The sequence below is a fragment of the Watersipora subatra genome, chromosome 6, assembly GCF_963576615.1.
Source record: "Watersipora subatra chromosome 6, tzWatSuba1.1, whole genome shotgun sequence".
Lineage (NCBI taxonomy): Eukaryota > Metazoa > Bryozoa > Gymnolaemata > Cheilostomatida > Watersiporidae > Watersipora > Watersipora subatra.
The window spans coordinates 58,626,520-58,642,400 of NC_088713.1; the positions used below are offsets into that span (position 1 = coordinate 58,626,520).

General features: G+C 41.2%; 1 protein-coding gene across 2 annotated transcripts; it reads right to left on the minus strand.

Annotated features, from left to right (window-relative positions):
- Positions 1-5,705: 5,705 nt before the first annotated feature.
- LOC137398536 (uncharacterized) lies at positions 5,706-13,617 on the minus strand. 2 transcript variants are annotated; one of them, XM_068084662.1, is made up of 4 exons: positions 13,528-13,617; positions 13,291-13,432; positions 13,080-13,181; positions 5,706-5,977 (listed from the first exon to the last, which is right to left on the minus strand). In XM_068084662.1, the coding sequence occupies exons 1-4, from the start codon at positions 13,600-13,602 to the stop codon at positions 5,940-5,942; spliced, it is 357 nt and encodes a 118-aa protein (XP_067940763.1). In that variant the 5' UTR covers positions 13,603-13,617; the 3' UTR covers positions 5,706-5,939. The 2 variants fall into 2 exon arrangements, with proteins under 2 accessions (XP_067940763.1, XP_067940762.1); XM_068084661.1 differs by lacking the exon at positions 5,706-5,977 and adding an exon at positions 12,864-12,967.
- Between the last annotated feature and the right edge of the window lie 2,264 nt (positions 13,618-15,881).

Sequence of the window (15,881 nt, forward strand, 5' to 3'; positions counted from 1 at the left end):
GGGCAAGGCGTAGCTGAAGAAATGGCATTCAAAACACCATCAGTAAGGACGCCTTTTTTGGCGCCGTCGGGAATACTACAATTAACAAAAGCCTGAGAGTAGCATGTTATAGTGAAGATCACAGAGAACAAAAAACAAGCACTTAACCAACGTACTGGTTCACCTCAATACAAGAACAAAACCGCTACCTCGGATAATAGGTATTCAACAGAGTAGCAATGCCGCAAGACAGATTTCTGTCAGAAATCGTGATTCATGTACAAGAAAAAGGTGTGAATGCCCAATAGTGGATGTGTCAAATGGATTACTGAGGTGTGGCCTTGTAGGCAGATACTACAAAAACCAACATCAAATTCAAAACATATCACGTAATTCCATAAGAGAATCCTAGTGATGACATTTCGAATGGTGAATAATGGGGACCTGGTGTTCCAATCAGCTCACATTGAGTAGGATTACTGGTATTTCACTATTTTATAAATAAATTCCTATATGTGATATCATGTAATTTTGATTTGCAACGGTTTTTTGAAGTTGAATTTTACTAGAAATCGTGCCATGAATTACGTTACCATCATATTTTTGTGCAGACACCGCGGCAATACTATTTAAATTCATGAAAGAAACGAAGTCACTGTTGGGATTCAAACACAAATGCTCTATGGTAACATCTTCCAGCGCAGCGAGCTGGAAGCTTGTAGGTGTAGTATAAATACACACTGGTCAGTGCGCGAGGCGACATTGCAGTAGAAGGACTGGTCTTATGTACTGAATACTATATGGTATGTTTATCGAATTTGATTAGGTTGTCACGACGTTAAGGGCTTAGCGCACAAATAAACAAACTTTCCATGTAGCTGAATTAAAGCATATTGATAACATATTAGTAAGCCTACAACATGTATAATAAAAACACAGACATGGAAAATTTGCAATGGTGATGGAAAAATGCAAGAAATATGTCTAGATCTCACCTGTCCCACATTTATTGATACCGATTCATTTGGTTTTGGAGAATTTACTGTTGAGCCGAACCGGTGTATGGTTGGCAAATTGACCATAGTAGTGGTGATTGACTAGATAGCGATTAGACGATTAGTTGCAAGGATAATGACCAGATCTTGTGAGATTCATTCTAAAAAATCGCAAACAAACCACATTAGAGATCTTGCAAACAACAAATCGATAAACTATCTATATGGTAAGAATCTAATGATTATGGACTTGGACTGAGATTGAACCGATAACCTTGTAGTTGCAAACCCTAAATCTGGCCACTAAAAACTGCTGGTTGGTCACTACTAATATTGCTCAACATTTTCCAACTGAATAACAAGTTTAGTAGCTCAGTGACTAACAAACATGTCTTTACTCATTTGATATATGCGTATAGATCTTCATCTTTATGAAATTTTGGAGACAAAAATAATGGCAAAGAAAGAATTCTTCAAATTAAGTTTAGGAAATGGCGTTCAAACTTGTATCAGAGTTTGTCACATCAGAGTTGTCTTCTCTATTTTATGGCAGTCAAAAACTATTAATGATTCACCATTATTCCGTTTGTACACAACACACAGTCACTCGCAATGAGATTTATTATCAACAATGCCTCTGAAGTAGGTAATGAAATCAAAAGATACATGCTACTACTCAGTAACATGCTTTACCCATTTTTCTACGCATATATGGCTTCAAAGCCATTTCAATTCTATTAGCAAAAGCTCGCTCAACCAGCAAAAGTGTTTTTTATCAGTTATTAAGACATTCGATAACATCGCTGTGATACGTGAAACAAATCATATTAAAAGTTGTACTTCTCTTAAAGCACAGAGGTACAGTTTAAGAACGAAAGCAATATGTAACCCTTTTAGTGCCATAGGCCTACTCTTTTTAATGAATTCCTGTTTACAGAAGCGTGACATTTTAAAGACAAATTATATCCATTCTATGACTCGCAAATGCTTTTCAAGCTGTTTTCCAACGTCAAACACATCCAAGAACGATAATCCACTGCAGTTTACCACCATGGAGTGCAATTATTTAGAAACAGTCTTTAACACTCGGTTTTATTTACGGAGAAAAACTTGAATTTGTACCGATTCAAAAAACTTTACTCACCAGCAATAACGATCGCAAAGAGCGTCAATATCATTTATTACTATATTGTGAATTTTATTGCAAGTATTGCAGATGAGTTAAGCATCGTTAAATCATTAATTAAACTACAACAACCGGAAAAATAAATCAGTATGGCGGATATTTCCTCCTCCTAGTTTTGCCTTGTCCGATATTTTCAGGCATAATACGATGTAAATGCATACCTTCGAAATCTTTCGAAGGAGTACGATGCGGATTTTTAGCTTTCCCACGCATCGAACTTCATAAATTCCGAAAAGTTTTAACTAAATTCTACGTATATGCCCACAAACAATCTCGGTTGATATTTTGGTTCATTATACAGTAATACAAAAACGCGTTTAATCTCTTTGTAAAGATTTAATAGAAAAAACGTCGTAAAACCACGGTTATGGAAGACCAAGCGAGTCATACTTAACGCCGAATACCTGTTGGAGATTCAGACAAGTTGGTGATTTTTTCTGAAACTACCGATGTGGTTACCGCTGCCTATACTCATGATTTTGTGTTAAAACTGCTAAAAGAGTTCTGAATAAATATTGCCGAGTGATTTATTCACTACTAATGGACGTGATTTTGTTGTACGGAAATACTCCGAAAACATGATAACAGCAGGAATGTAGCCAAACCGCCGTACAATCATCGAAACGCCTAAGAGACATCAAAAGATCCCCTAATTGGAAATGTCAAAATTATAATACATCAATCTGGAAACTGATGAGTCAACACCGCCTATGGAAACCGCCAAGGAATTTGGGAGTAATTATATCTATCCACCCATCACCAAACACTACCAAAAATAACTGAACTTACCATCACCCTAAGCCAGTACTTTTCCATGACATGTTACGGTGCTGACGGAGACAATATTACGCAATCCTAGCATCCAGCCACAATCTCAGCGCACCCCCTGTGACGTATCCAAAGACAGTGTTCCTTCCAATGGACTTACTCCTACAACATAGTATATGATACGAACATTATATACCCGTCCTCAGGCTATCCTAAATGCCTATAAAAGCTTGTGTTTTTTAATAGCTCAGCCTCTTTGGCAGTGACACTTACAGACGTGTAAGACTGAGCTTAAAGGGCAGACGCAAGCTTGACGTTGGCGTAAGAGATTTATATACTACTTAGTTCTTTCTCACTATTTGTTATCCTTCTCATATTCTAGAACTTTACTACTTGTACACTAGGTTTTGGTTCATGAAATAAAGTGTTGCTATTTGCTAACAATCAACATCGGAGTTTAGCTAGTTGAGGCTTGCACTAAAAGATCTGGGTCAAGTCCCATAAATTGAACTCACACTTCAATCAATCATTGAACAAACCAGGCGGCTTACCTACACTTGATCAACCATAGTAGAATTAGTCTAGATTGGAGAAGAGCTAACAGTGATTAATCATTGATGTTATTGTGCTGTCAAGTAAGTCAAATACTTCGATAACACATATAACATTTTTGGTGGAGGTGCCTTATCGGTCATCAACCTTTCACATAGCTAAGTGGGTAATCCCTGAACGCTTAAATCTTTCGTAATATTATTCATAGCGCTTACCATAGGACTGACATCTTCATCTCTATTCATATCTGGTTGCTTAGCTGTTTACAATACCTAATTTGATCGCTATATTCTACTGGGCAGGTAGATATTCACATATCTATTGTGGGACTCATTAAAAAGTCTATGTTAGCTGAGATTTAGTGACTCATCTAGGTGTACCGTTTAGCTAAAGCATAACCACATAGCTAGGCAAATAATCCCCTGACGCCTAGACCTTTCGTAATTCATACTTTCATAACGCGTAATTACAGCCTATATTGGGATTGATCACCCACTTGCATACTACTTATAGGCTTGAGGATCCTAATCTATTTTAAGGAAATCTGAGGTCAGATTTACATTTGCCTAGGAGAAAACAACTATTTCATAATTTCTGACTGTTTCGGTTTGCAGGGAAATTATACATAAACAATTTAATAGCCGCGTGCCTTCACTTTACATTGCCATAGTGTCCATAATTTCTGACTGTTTCGGTTTGCAGGGAAATTACAATTACATATCCGCGTGCCTTTCATAATTTCTGACTGTTTCGGTTTGCAGGGAAATTAGCCGCGTGCCTTACTATAGTGTCTATAACTTTTGACTGTTTCGGTTTGCAGGAAAGTTATACATACATAGTTCACAGCTGAGCACTGTTATCACTATACTATATGCTTTCTGACTGTTTCGCTCCAGGGCAAACATAGATCAGAACTTGATACACGTACAAATTCACAAATTTCTTAGGACACTCACTACCTTGATCTACCTTTCTGACTGTTTCGGTTTGCAGGGAAAGCATAGATCTATTTATACATTGGCAACTTCTTATGTACGTGCAATTCTGCAGATTCATCCAGTCACACGCTCACACTCATTCTATTAGTGGCTGTAGATACACGGAGCTCTAGGTTATTACACCTAACATTTACATACGTATAAGGCCTAATAATAATAATACACCGGTTATAAAACAAGTTACATCAGCTTGACTCATAGACAAGCACACTAATATAGGAAACTTAAACGAGTATAAACTTTCAATAGATACTAATATAGTGCACAGACTACACATAACTCTAGACATATCTCAGACAAGATACTGAACTGACAATTGCTAACTTATAACAGCGACTGACTGCATTTATATGCTAATTGCACTAATCCTGTATATATTATTACGCTGTTTACTTATATATAAACGTTACAGACTCATACTTGCGGTTGAACTTCAACCATTTGGAAAACAACCCTCCCTATATAGAATAACTTTCTCGTTGACAGACATAATAGACTACCTAGTCTTTGTCACTTACTCAATACTCGTCTTAACATAATTACAATTTAAAAAAAAATATATATATATATATATATATATATATTCTGTCAACTATATACATATAACAGTGCCTATATATAATTTAGAGCACGTTACTCGTAGGTTGCATGTTAACTAAGTTTGTTATAGCAGACCAGAACCTGCACAGCCTAGTCACACACCCAGGAGCCAAACCAACAGTGACAGGAGAATATCCGAAAGGAGCAGCCAAAGCCGGCATTGAGCTACTCCCATAAACCGGATAGACTGACCCAAGGCACAACAACCCGACTACGAGATGGTGAAGAAGAGAGCTAAGAAAACAACTCCTGCGGTAAGGAGAGCACTGAGAAGCCAGATCATCCTTCAGGACCAGAGTCCACATGGTGAACAACTCAGCCCGGAAGATGTTGAAGCCCAGGAACAAAGCCCACAAGGTGAAAAACCAACCGTGGATGACTCCGGAAGCTACACAGGACCTGGTGTAGCACCGAGAACATCAAATGGAGATCTACTCTTCCCACCCAGATTTGGACCACCCATCATCAGCGTAGTGCCGAACGTCGATAACATAGAGCCATTCAAGGAAGGAGATAACTTCGAAGATTACCTTGATCGATGGGAAATACTGATGGCTCAATACAACTACGACAACAGACGACTAGCACAAGCCCTACCCGCTAAACTTGTTGGACCAGCATGGGAGACCTACAGAAATGTTATAAAGCTGAACCCTAATTGCGCGAGGAGCTACAGCTCCCTAAAGAAGGAATTGATATCGGCTTTCCGAGTCGACCAACCACTCCGAGAGAAGAACCTATGGAACATCAGCCAAGGGAAGAAGTCAATCAACGACTTTTACTCTGAGATTGTGGCTGCAGGCCGATCAGTTTTTAAAGATTTACCGGAGGTGAACCGTGATCAAGTTATAAAATCCGCATTCATTGGAGGCCTAAAGGAGAGCTATCAGAGATCGATTCTGAGGCATGAGAATATTACTTTACAAGAAGCTCTAAAAGAAGCCAGAAACCTGGAAGCTATAGATAAAGCAGTGACAAGAAACAAGACGATGAGTGTTAATCAAGTAGACACTGACCCCCTCGCACCATTGACACGACAAGTACAAGGACTGACCATGCTAGTGAACGATCAAGCAAGAAGAATAAAAGAAAACGAAACGAGATTTCCAAGAAGAGAGGCGACATCGAGAAACTACAGAGGTAGAAGAGGTTATTCGACTTCAAGGAACAATTATAATGACCGCCAACGTTATCAACAACAACAGGGAATGAACTCGTACAACAGAAACTATAACCAAAGGAGAAGGGATGACAGAGTCTCATCACGAAGAGACAGATATTCTCCACCTCGAGGACCAAGACAACAAGGAACACAGAATGAATATCGCCCGAGAGAACCACAATACAGACGCTATAATTCACAAACTAGAGATGACAGCTCACGAAGAAACCAAGAATATGGAAGGCCAAGAAGTGCTAATACACAGGCTTACTGTAGAAATTGCAGTAGGACTCACGAATTCGGAAGATGTCCTACAAGATATCACGTCGCAGAAGTATCAAACTCTCCTCAAAAATCCGACGACGACTTATCAACACGAGAATTCGTACACAATTTTTTGACAACTAATCGAGATGGCGCTGTCTCACAAAACGCGAGACGATCCCGAGGAGACAACCCTTCATCTGAAACGGTCAACTGTATAGAAACTACTAAAATTTTACGTTCGGAAAACGTAGACCGACGACCTAAACGCAGAAGATTTACCGGAGGACGGCTAGGCTTATTTAACATGGCTAGCTACTTCCAATTCAGCCTCTTATGCTTAGCTTTATGCGTTACCGGGACAACAGCATCCAAAGGACAACCAAACAACCCCATGATTTGCGGCACAGGAGAAAACGATTCTCCACAAACATTTCGAGTAAAACAAGAATACGAATGCTCAACAGACACCAGCAAACAATCAGACATGGCACCCCAGAAAGTTAACGTTACTATCTACAAGAAGAATATGATTAAACAAAAGACTATCGCCTACCAATGCACGAAGTTCACCACACACGTTACGACACAAATTTCATTTTTCAGAGACATTAAGACCAAGACAACCTCAAGCAGCACCCAAAAAGTAACATTAGAAGAATGCACCGACATGGTAATACATAAGAAGTGCCAAGCAGGAGTTTTACATGGAGGAGATGGAATGTATATCACGAATGAACCAACCAATGCTATGTATGTATGGTGCTGCCAACAGAAAACCTTCAGCGCGAAGCAATGCAGTTACGTGGAGACCTACTTGTACAAGAAACACGGATCGGATGAATTCGAAAGCACAGCCGGAGACGTCAGTCACTGCAATTACAACGACGGACATTGCGAATTGAATGACGGATCGATGCTCATGTGGGACCTGGACATAGTCGAAACATGTGAATACACACCATGGTTCAACGAATCAGGAGAATTTCTCGACGCACACTTCGTCTCTAAGAAACGAGATCTAGCTCTAACATTTTATAATTCAGGACTGAACTCGCAAATGGACTGCAACAACTCTAACGTTTCGCTTTCGGACCAAGGCCTTGTAGTAAAATTTCTTACTCCACTAACGAATGTCACTATCAACGACACGATAAAAGAAAGAGTATCAGTACAAGGTCGAGACGCTGCCCTCTTCAATACAATGTTACAATCACTTGCGTACCAGCAAACTAAGATAGCTCAAGATCTATTCTGGTCAGCTTACTTCTACGCCTGCCACAACCTAGCGGAGACCCTACAGATAATTACCATGCTATTGGGAGAGCACCCAACACTCAGTGCAAGATATTTACTGGACAAACCAAACGTTATTGCTACAGCAGGCCCTGGTTTCCTTCAAGTTTACCCTTGTACCATACTTAACTACAGTCAATACGAAGTACTGCCAATGGAAGAGAATAATTGCACAGAGTTTATTCCGATGAAGATCAAAATAGCTGGCACAGAAAAGATTGGATATTTTAATCCGAAAGACAATGTGATACACCCAGACACCTATACAGTCAATTGCAGGACAAAAAGAGGCACATTGATGATGCTGGAAGGTAACATTTCTGAGTATTTCCCAAACGGAACGATTTCGTCAATGGGGGAGGCCACCAATTTGAGTATTCCGGACATCAACCTCGGCAGCCAGCCTCTACAAATACAAGAAACCATATTTAGCAGAGCCCACGTGTTAGGATGGTCAAACACAGACAATTACGGAGGACTGAATGAACTCCTATCTACCTTAGACAGACAGAAAAGAGTACTAAAGGCTATGGGAATCGTCACGAACCGCCATAACACCCTGCATTACAACACCATAGAGAGCAGAGAGAAACTGTTTGGCTCATCACTATTCAGCTTTCTATTTGGAGGACACGTAGCCTCAGGTTACGAGCTATGGACGTTCGCTTGTAACATCATTCTTACATTAATGGTTTTATCTACAGTCATCGGAGGAATCACAAAAGGATGTTTTATATACCGAGCAAGAAAGAGCGCCACGGTAAATGCTTTAGACGTAGAGACGGCACTCGAATTAACCGATATGCCAGAAAGAGAAGATGAATCCGAAACGGAATCTGACATCAACCCATCCGCACCACCAGAGAGTTCAGAGATCGACTCATCATCAGAAGACTTAAGCAGTGCGCCACCATCATATAAACCTTACATACCCCAATATTCTCGACCCGAAGTTACTAATGAAGAACGTGAATGTTTGAGAGCATGGGAAGAATACTTTTCACAGACATACGGTATGCAAGGTCCACAGAGACGACACGAGCAGATCAACGGTGTCACCAGCGCTTCAAGAGAAGATTGTAGAAGAACCACCATAGATGTAAAGATCAACGGATTTATTTGCACATCACTTGTTGACGCAGGAGCCACAATAAGCCTGATCAACACAAAGCTCGCTCGCGAATTGCGTCTACACTTGCAACCAAGCGACCTGACAGCTACGGGCGTAACCAAAGACACTCTAAAAATCCTCGGACGATCAACAGTGATTTTGAACATCGGAGGCGAATGGAATGGAAAACATCGATTTTACATAGCAGATGGCATCTCACATGAGGTAATTCTAGGAACAGACTTAATGAGCAAACTTGGCACAGTTACTTACAATTTCGACAGATGTACTCTTCACATCAATGACGGACCAGCCATCGCCATGGGAAAGAATTGCTCCACCAGCTCAGCATACGTCTGCAACAATGTCCAAGTAGCACCATTTTCAGAAGTGGCAATCGTAGCAAATGTAGATAGCAGCTACGAAGGAAAAGAATGCTTATTTGAAGGAAACACTGACACTCTGAAAAGACTGATGATTGGAAGATCAGCCACCCGAGTTGATCAAGGTAAGATAATAATCCCTATTATCAACCCAACCAGCACACCTTTTGAGTTGAAGAAAGACACCATGGTTGGAAGCATAGAAAGCTTAGATGAGGACTTACGATTGCTCAGTGTGCCGACAACTCCTACAGAACTGGAGAAGCCCCGCTCATCTCCGAGTGACCAGCTGGATATCTCGAAGATGAATTTAACGGAAGAGCAGTTTAACGAGTTGAGAGAGCTCGTGGACGAGTTCACAGACATCGCAGGAGAAGGGATCACCGAGCTTGGACGAACATCAATAGTAGAGCACGTTGTAGAAACACTGCCAGGTACCATGCCGATACGGAGCAAGCCATATAACATACCAGTAGGAGTGCGAGCTGAAATCAAACAACAAATTGATCAGATGCAAGAAAAGGATCTCATTACCCCTAGCACAGGCAAGTGGACGTCACCAGTTGTTTTAGTACGAAAAAAGGATGGCAACTGGAGATTTTGTGTAGACTACCGCAAACTCAATGCAGCCACGGTGAAACAGTCCATGGCCATTTCATCAATCAACAGCGCAATAGAGATCATGCACGGCAAGAAATATTTCAGCTCTATAGACTTGTGCTCAGGATTCTTTCAAGTTTCTCTACACAAAGACTCAAGGGAAAAATCAGGTTTCATCACCCCATTCGGATGCTATGAGTTTAATACCATGCCACAAGGGATGTCAGGCAGCCCAGCTACTTTTACAAGACTAGCATTAGCCATCATGGCGGACCTGATTAGCGAAGGCAGCAGCTGTGTCTATTTGGATGACTGGCTGATGACATCGCGAACTTTCGAGGAACACATTCAGCTGTTGAGAACCGTTTTCACCCGCCTCCGCTTCGCTGGACTGAAGTACAGACCTTCCAAGAGCCAACTCTGCAAAAGAGAAATTTTATACCTAGGACATATCATATCGGAGGAAGGCATAGCAGTCGCACCACATAACACAGAGAAAATAAAGAACTTCCCTACCCCTAAGAATAAGACTGAAGCTAAAAGACTGCTAGGACTATTCGGATACTACAGGACATTTATAAAAGGATTTTCAAAAATTGCTGCACCCATCACGCACCTTACAAGTAAAGACAAAGAGTTCGAATGGAGTCCAGAATGCGAAGAGGCAATGCAAATTTTAAAGTCACGCATCACCACCGCCCCTATACTTAGTTTCCCGAACTTTGATGAGACATTTATTCTAACTACAGATGCATCATCTACCAACATCGGGGCAGTACTGTCTCAAAAGCAGGCTGATGGAAAAGAACACCCGATATCTTTCTATTCCAGAACATTGACCAAAGGCGAGAAGAAATGGGACTCGTGCGAACAAGAGCTATTCGCCATAGTAACTGCAGTTAAATACTACAGAGCTTACCTGATGAACGTACCTTTTAAGATCTTCACAGACAATGCGGCATGCACCTACATCCTGAAGAAGCCCGAGTTATCTCCACGCTTAGCCAGATGGGCTATCCAACTCTCAGACTACACCTTTGAAATAGAACACAAGGTAGGCAGTCAAAATAAAGTGGCAGATGCTTTATCAAGAGCAGTCACAACCATTAACACAGATTCACCATCATCAGCGATAGATGTTGACATGAGAGAAGATCAGAAGAAGGATTTCTTTCTGGGACCCATTTGGAGGTACCTCGCAAAGTCTAAATTTCCACAAGATGCAGGAAAAGCAAGAAGAAGAGAAATAGCTACAGACAGTGAAAATTTTGTGCTGAAAAGAGAAGTTTTATACCGAAAACAAGATGAGAAATTACTGCTTGCCATACCTTCAGTGCAGCGGCCGCTTCTACTCTACGCGATCCACGACAGCTTGACAGCAATGCACCCAGGAGTGACGAAAACCTTGTTGAAACTCAAGGAGAAATATTGGTTCCCAGCTATGTCACGAGAAGTGGAAGACTACATCCGACACTGTATCTCCTGTCAACAAAGAAAAAGCCCGCACGCACCGACACGAGTACCACTTGGCACCCAGATGGCTAAAGCACCATTTGAAGTCCTATCTGTCGACTTCCAAGGACCGCTAACAGAAAGCTCATGTGGAATGAAACACATACTCGTTTTCACAGATCACTTCACAAAATGGACAGAGATTATACCAACTAAAGATCAACTAGCTACAACAGTTGCTAAAGTATACGTAGAACAGATATTCTGCAGATATGGAGCTTCAAAAATTCTATTGAGCGACCGTGCTAAAAACTTCATGAGCGAAATGATCGCAGAAACTAACAGACTTCTAGGAGTGGAACACAGATTCACCAGCCCTTACAGACCACAGACGAACGGACAAGTCGAGATTTACAACAAATCAATAGCTAACATGCTGTCACACTTCGTAAACCCAAGCGACCATAAGGACTGGCCTCGATACATACCATTCTGCCAACTCGCACACAACTCATCCAAGCACACTATTCTACAAGCCTCACCCAGCTCACTGCTAATGTGCAGAGAAATGAGACTACCCTATGATTTGACTAAGCCATCACCAGAACCAATTGAAGCGGACGACGGCACATACAAGTCAAAATTACACGAGAGAATGACGGCAGTTTGGGAAAAAGCTAGAGAGCTAATGGAAAAGGGAAAAGCCAGACAGAAAAGCTACTACGATCAAAGGGCTACACCCAGTTCACTACAAGTAGGAGATTATGTTCTCTACTATGACAAGAGAGGTTATAAGAAAAAGACGTCGAAACTGATCAAGAGATGGAAAAACGCCTACGTTATCAAGAGCAGGACCGAGACTAACGCAACCATTCAGCCATTCGATCGCCCAGACCAACCAGCCATCACAGTACACCTTAACATGCTTAAGCCACACCTTGGACCACTAATTAGAGGGGAACACACAGACATCACTCTCGAATTAAACTCACCAGAAGGAACAGATAGTGAACAAGATGAAACAGGACAAGATAAAACTGAGGTACAGGAAAAGATCACTCCATATGAAGACAACGAACGACTTGATTCAGACTTACCAGAAGATATGACGATGGAGGAAGACGTGAAACTACCAGCGAACACGGGAGTACGTTTCCAGCTTCCAGAAGAAATAATAAATCCTTACGGAGAGGACCAGTATGGTGACCTATCTGAAACAGAAAATCAACCATTGATGACAGAAATGAATCAAAACTCAGATGGTGAATATGAACCTCAAACACAATTCATGAAAGCAACAGCAAAACATAGCCAGACCCCATCACATAGCTATGAACAGGAACGAAGGAAAGAGAGAGCTCACGGACTCCGAAGAAGCCCGAAGCCTAAGCGGATAGAAGATTTTGAATATTACGAATAGCTGCAGTTCTTACCTACACGATCGGAACAAGATTTCGGACTAAAGACAAATTCTTCCTCAAGAATTAAAAACCCAAGGATTATGATTAACAAGACAAGTTCAATATATTTTATTTTTTTCGCTTATAACAACAGACAACAACAATAACAACAATAATCACCGCCACGCCCCCCAAACAGAGAGGCACCACGAGCCTGGGATCTAAAAGAAAACAACAACCACTACACGCTCGAGACAACTATTTAAAAAAAAAAAGGAACAATTTTTTTTTGTAACTCAATTTCATTCAACTAGGACAAGCTTGACAACTTACCGACGACCACTGGAAGATCAGACGTGACATCTGCTCCCATTATGAAGCGAGAAGGCCACGCCGAAGATTGGCTAAAGGCCGGATCAGTCGAAGTTTCAGGTGCTACAAGGAATCAATAGTGGAAAGAAGCATTATCACTGACATCAGACACGTCGGAATAAGAAAACGGACGAAAATAGCAACAAAACAAAAAAAAAAAGTTCCCACTTACAAGCAGTTGGGACAGTGATATGCGCTGCCATAGCCGTACCCCTAGCACCCTTGCTAGCGATATCCACAGCGGGTGCACCGGTCGTCAAGCTGATACAGACGCTGACCTTGCCGAAGCAAGTACACCTAGTGAGGTCACATGGCTAAAAGAAAAGATTCAATCCAAAATCGTCCACCGGCACGAACTACTATCTTCTAGTAATCACTCATACGCATATGATTAAAGAAATGGACTCACCGCTTCCGTGATGGGATATGGCCAACCCAACGACCAAAATATAACCAAGAAAAACGCAACCCCGTAACTGCACATGCTTTTCCTTTGACTACACAACGAAGAATGAAGGGAACAAGACTGAGAATTCGCCGAAGGACAGTATACTGATCATATGACACCAGACGGGCTCCATTATTGGCCAATATCTTCCCGCCAGCCAACCAGTAGCTCCGCCCACTTTCCAAGATCAACGATTGCGCAAACTATTAAAGCGACCTCCAGACAGAACAACTACAAGCTAACTACACTTAATACATCATCACACAGTCAAGCGTTGATCAACTAGGCTCAAGGCCAACATGATTTATTACGAAATATCTCTACTACGACTGACAAAATCAATGACACGGGGATAATGAATAATTGACAACCATTACCTGACAACCACAGCAGCTTCTTCCAGTAAACTACAAAGGACAGCCGATTGAAACAAACAAATAATTTCAGCTATTTAAAAGATTTATTTTGCAGGGTATTGAGGCATAATAGGACTGATCACACCCCGTTGGCACACTCGCACCAAAGATCTTGGTGGGTGAAGTTGCCACAATTGGTGCAAAATCTAGCACCGTGGACGCACCGCCTATATCCTCTCCGTACCCAGGCCAGACATTGCGGCCCACACTCTGTCGGGTTCGTCGACCCCACTGCCTCCTCCTCCTCTGAACTCTCCTCCCCGGCTGGGAGTGCTCTCGGAGCTTGCAGCCTATAACGAAAACATGGAACTTCTGCATGGCCACTGATTCGGATACGGAGGATGACAAGATGATACAGACGTACATAAACACGCTATGAAGACCCACCTAGCTTGTTCTTCCAAGTGACGGAGGAGCCTTCCTCCCCGCCCCGAAACACGTCTTATCATCCGCAATGGCGCCCCCCTCCTAGCCATTGGCACAACCCGCTGCACGGGCCTAGACAATCCTGATGAGGTGGTCTCCATCTGCGTACTGGCATCCGAGGTTGAGCACCTTTGAGCACCAGGGAACTCCCTCTCGGTTATCTCCTGAAGTCTATACATATAGAACCAGATCCATACATGATTGGTAAGTACCTTGACATAATAATATTGTCACACTTTAATCTAAAGCTGCTCACTCATTCTCTACCCAACTTACCTCCTCACGAATGTTAGTAACTCAGCTATTACAGTGTCAATAAATGTTCTGCTTGCCATGTTTTCTGTAAATGCTGCTAAGAGCCTCCATTCTGTATTTATACCCTGCTGTCGCTATGGATTCCTTGCGAACACCCATGCTTACCACTAATTGTTGTACACCAATTAACGCATACTAACACCTATATTTCCTTGACAGGTACACCGTGCCGTATGGTTTTATCAATAGTAACTGATTGATTACCTAATTTGATTAAACACACCACGATTCATTCAACCTTGAGATGGGAACTAGTTGTAGCCACTATGAAATAAATGGCGTGTCTTACTCATGTAACGAAAATTGACTTTTGAATTTTTTAGGATAGACTTTATTATGAAATAGACACGGCGCATACCAGAAAACGAACTTGTTTAAAACTGTTAACTTTTATTGAGACTTTCTATTTTTTAGGATAAGACAGGTTAGTGATGAAAGCAGATGCTTGGACAACTTTTCTTTCTATAGGTAGCTCCAGCAGTGGAAAGTGAAAATGTCTTACACACAACTGAGTCATGCATGTTATAACATTTATTTTGTGATTTTAGAATTCTAAAAAGACACGCCAGTTTTTGCTATAATGTTATGTGAAGTTTCTATTTCAAGATTTAGTTTCTTTCCTGACCATAAGACCAACGACTACCCGCCACATACAACCACCCATACATACCGACATACGGGAGGACCCGTTTACTTTGCCAAGGGAGACGCAATACAAACCAGGACAATAATACGCGACACCGAAAGGACAATTGACACTCACCTAGACCACATGGCAAACTAACAACCATATACTTCTACTACTAACCTAAACCTTATTGCTTTGAGAAAAAAAAAACACTTTTATTTCCACTTTCAACATCTTTATGTTTTTGGATTTTATTCATGGTTTTGGTTTTACGAATTCTTATATAATTTTTTTAACTCGGGTACATGGGTTTTAAATATCTTTATTCTAACCACAACTTTATAACTTCATTTCATTTTATATATTCTGTTTATTTTACTACCGTTATGCCAACAGCAACGTTACAACGAAATACGACATGAGGACATATCGTTCTTTAACGACGGGAGAAATGTTGTACGGAAATACTCCGAAAACATGATAACAGCAGGAATGTAGCCAAACCGCCGTACAATCATCGAAACGCCTAA

Coding starts and splice junctions, on each gene's coding strand:
- LOC137398536 (XM_068084661.1), bottom strand. CDS start 13,602: ATGTGCAGTTACGGGGTTGCGTTTTTCTTGGTTATATTTTGGTCGTTG. Junction 13,182..13,290: donor TATCACTGTCCCAACTGCTT/GTAAGTGGGAAC, acceptor GATTCCTTGTAG/CACCTGAAACTTCGACTGAT. Junction 12,968..13,079: donor TGATCTTCCAGTGGTCGTCG/GTAAGTTGTCAA, acceptor GTTTTCTTTTAG/ATCCCAGGCTCGTGGTGCCT.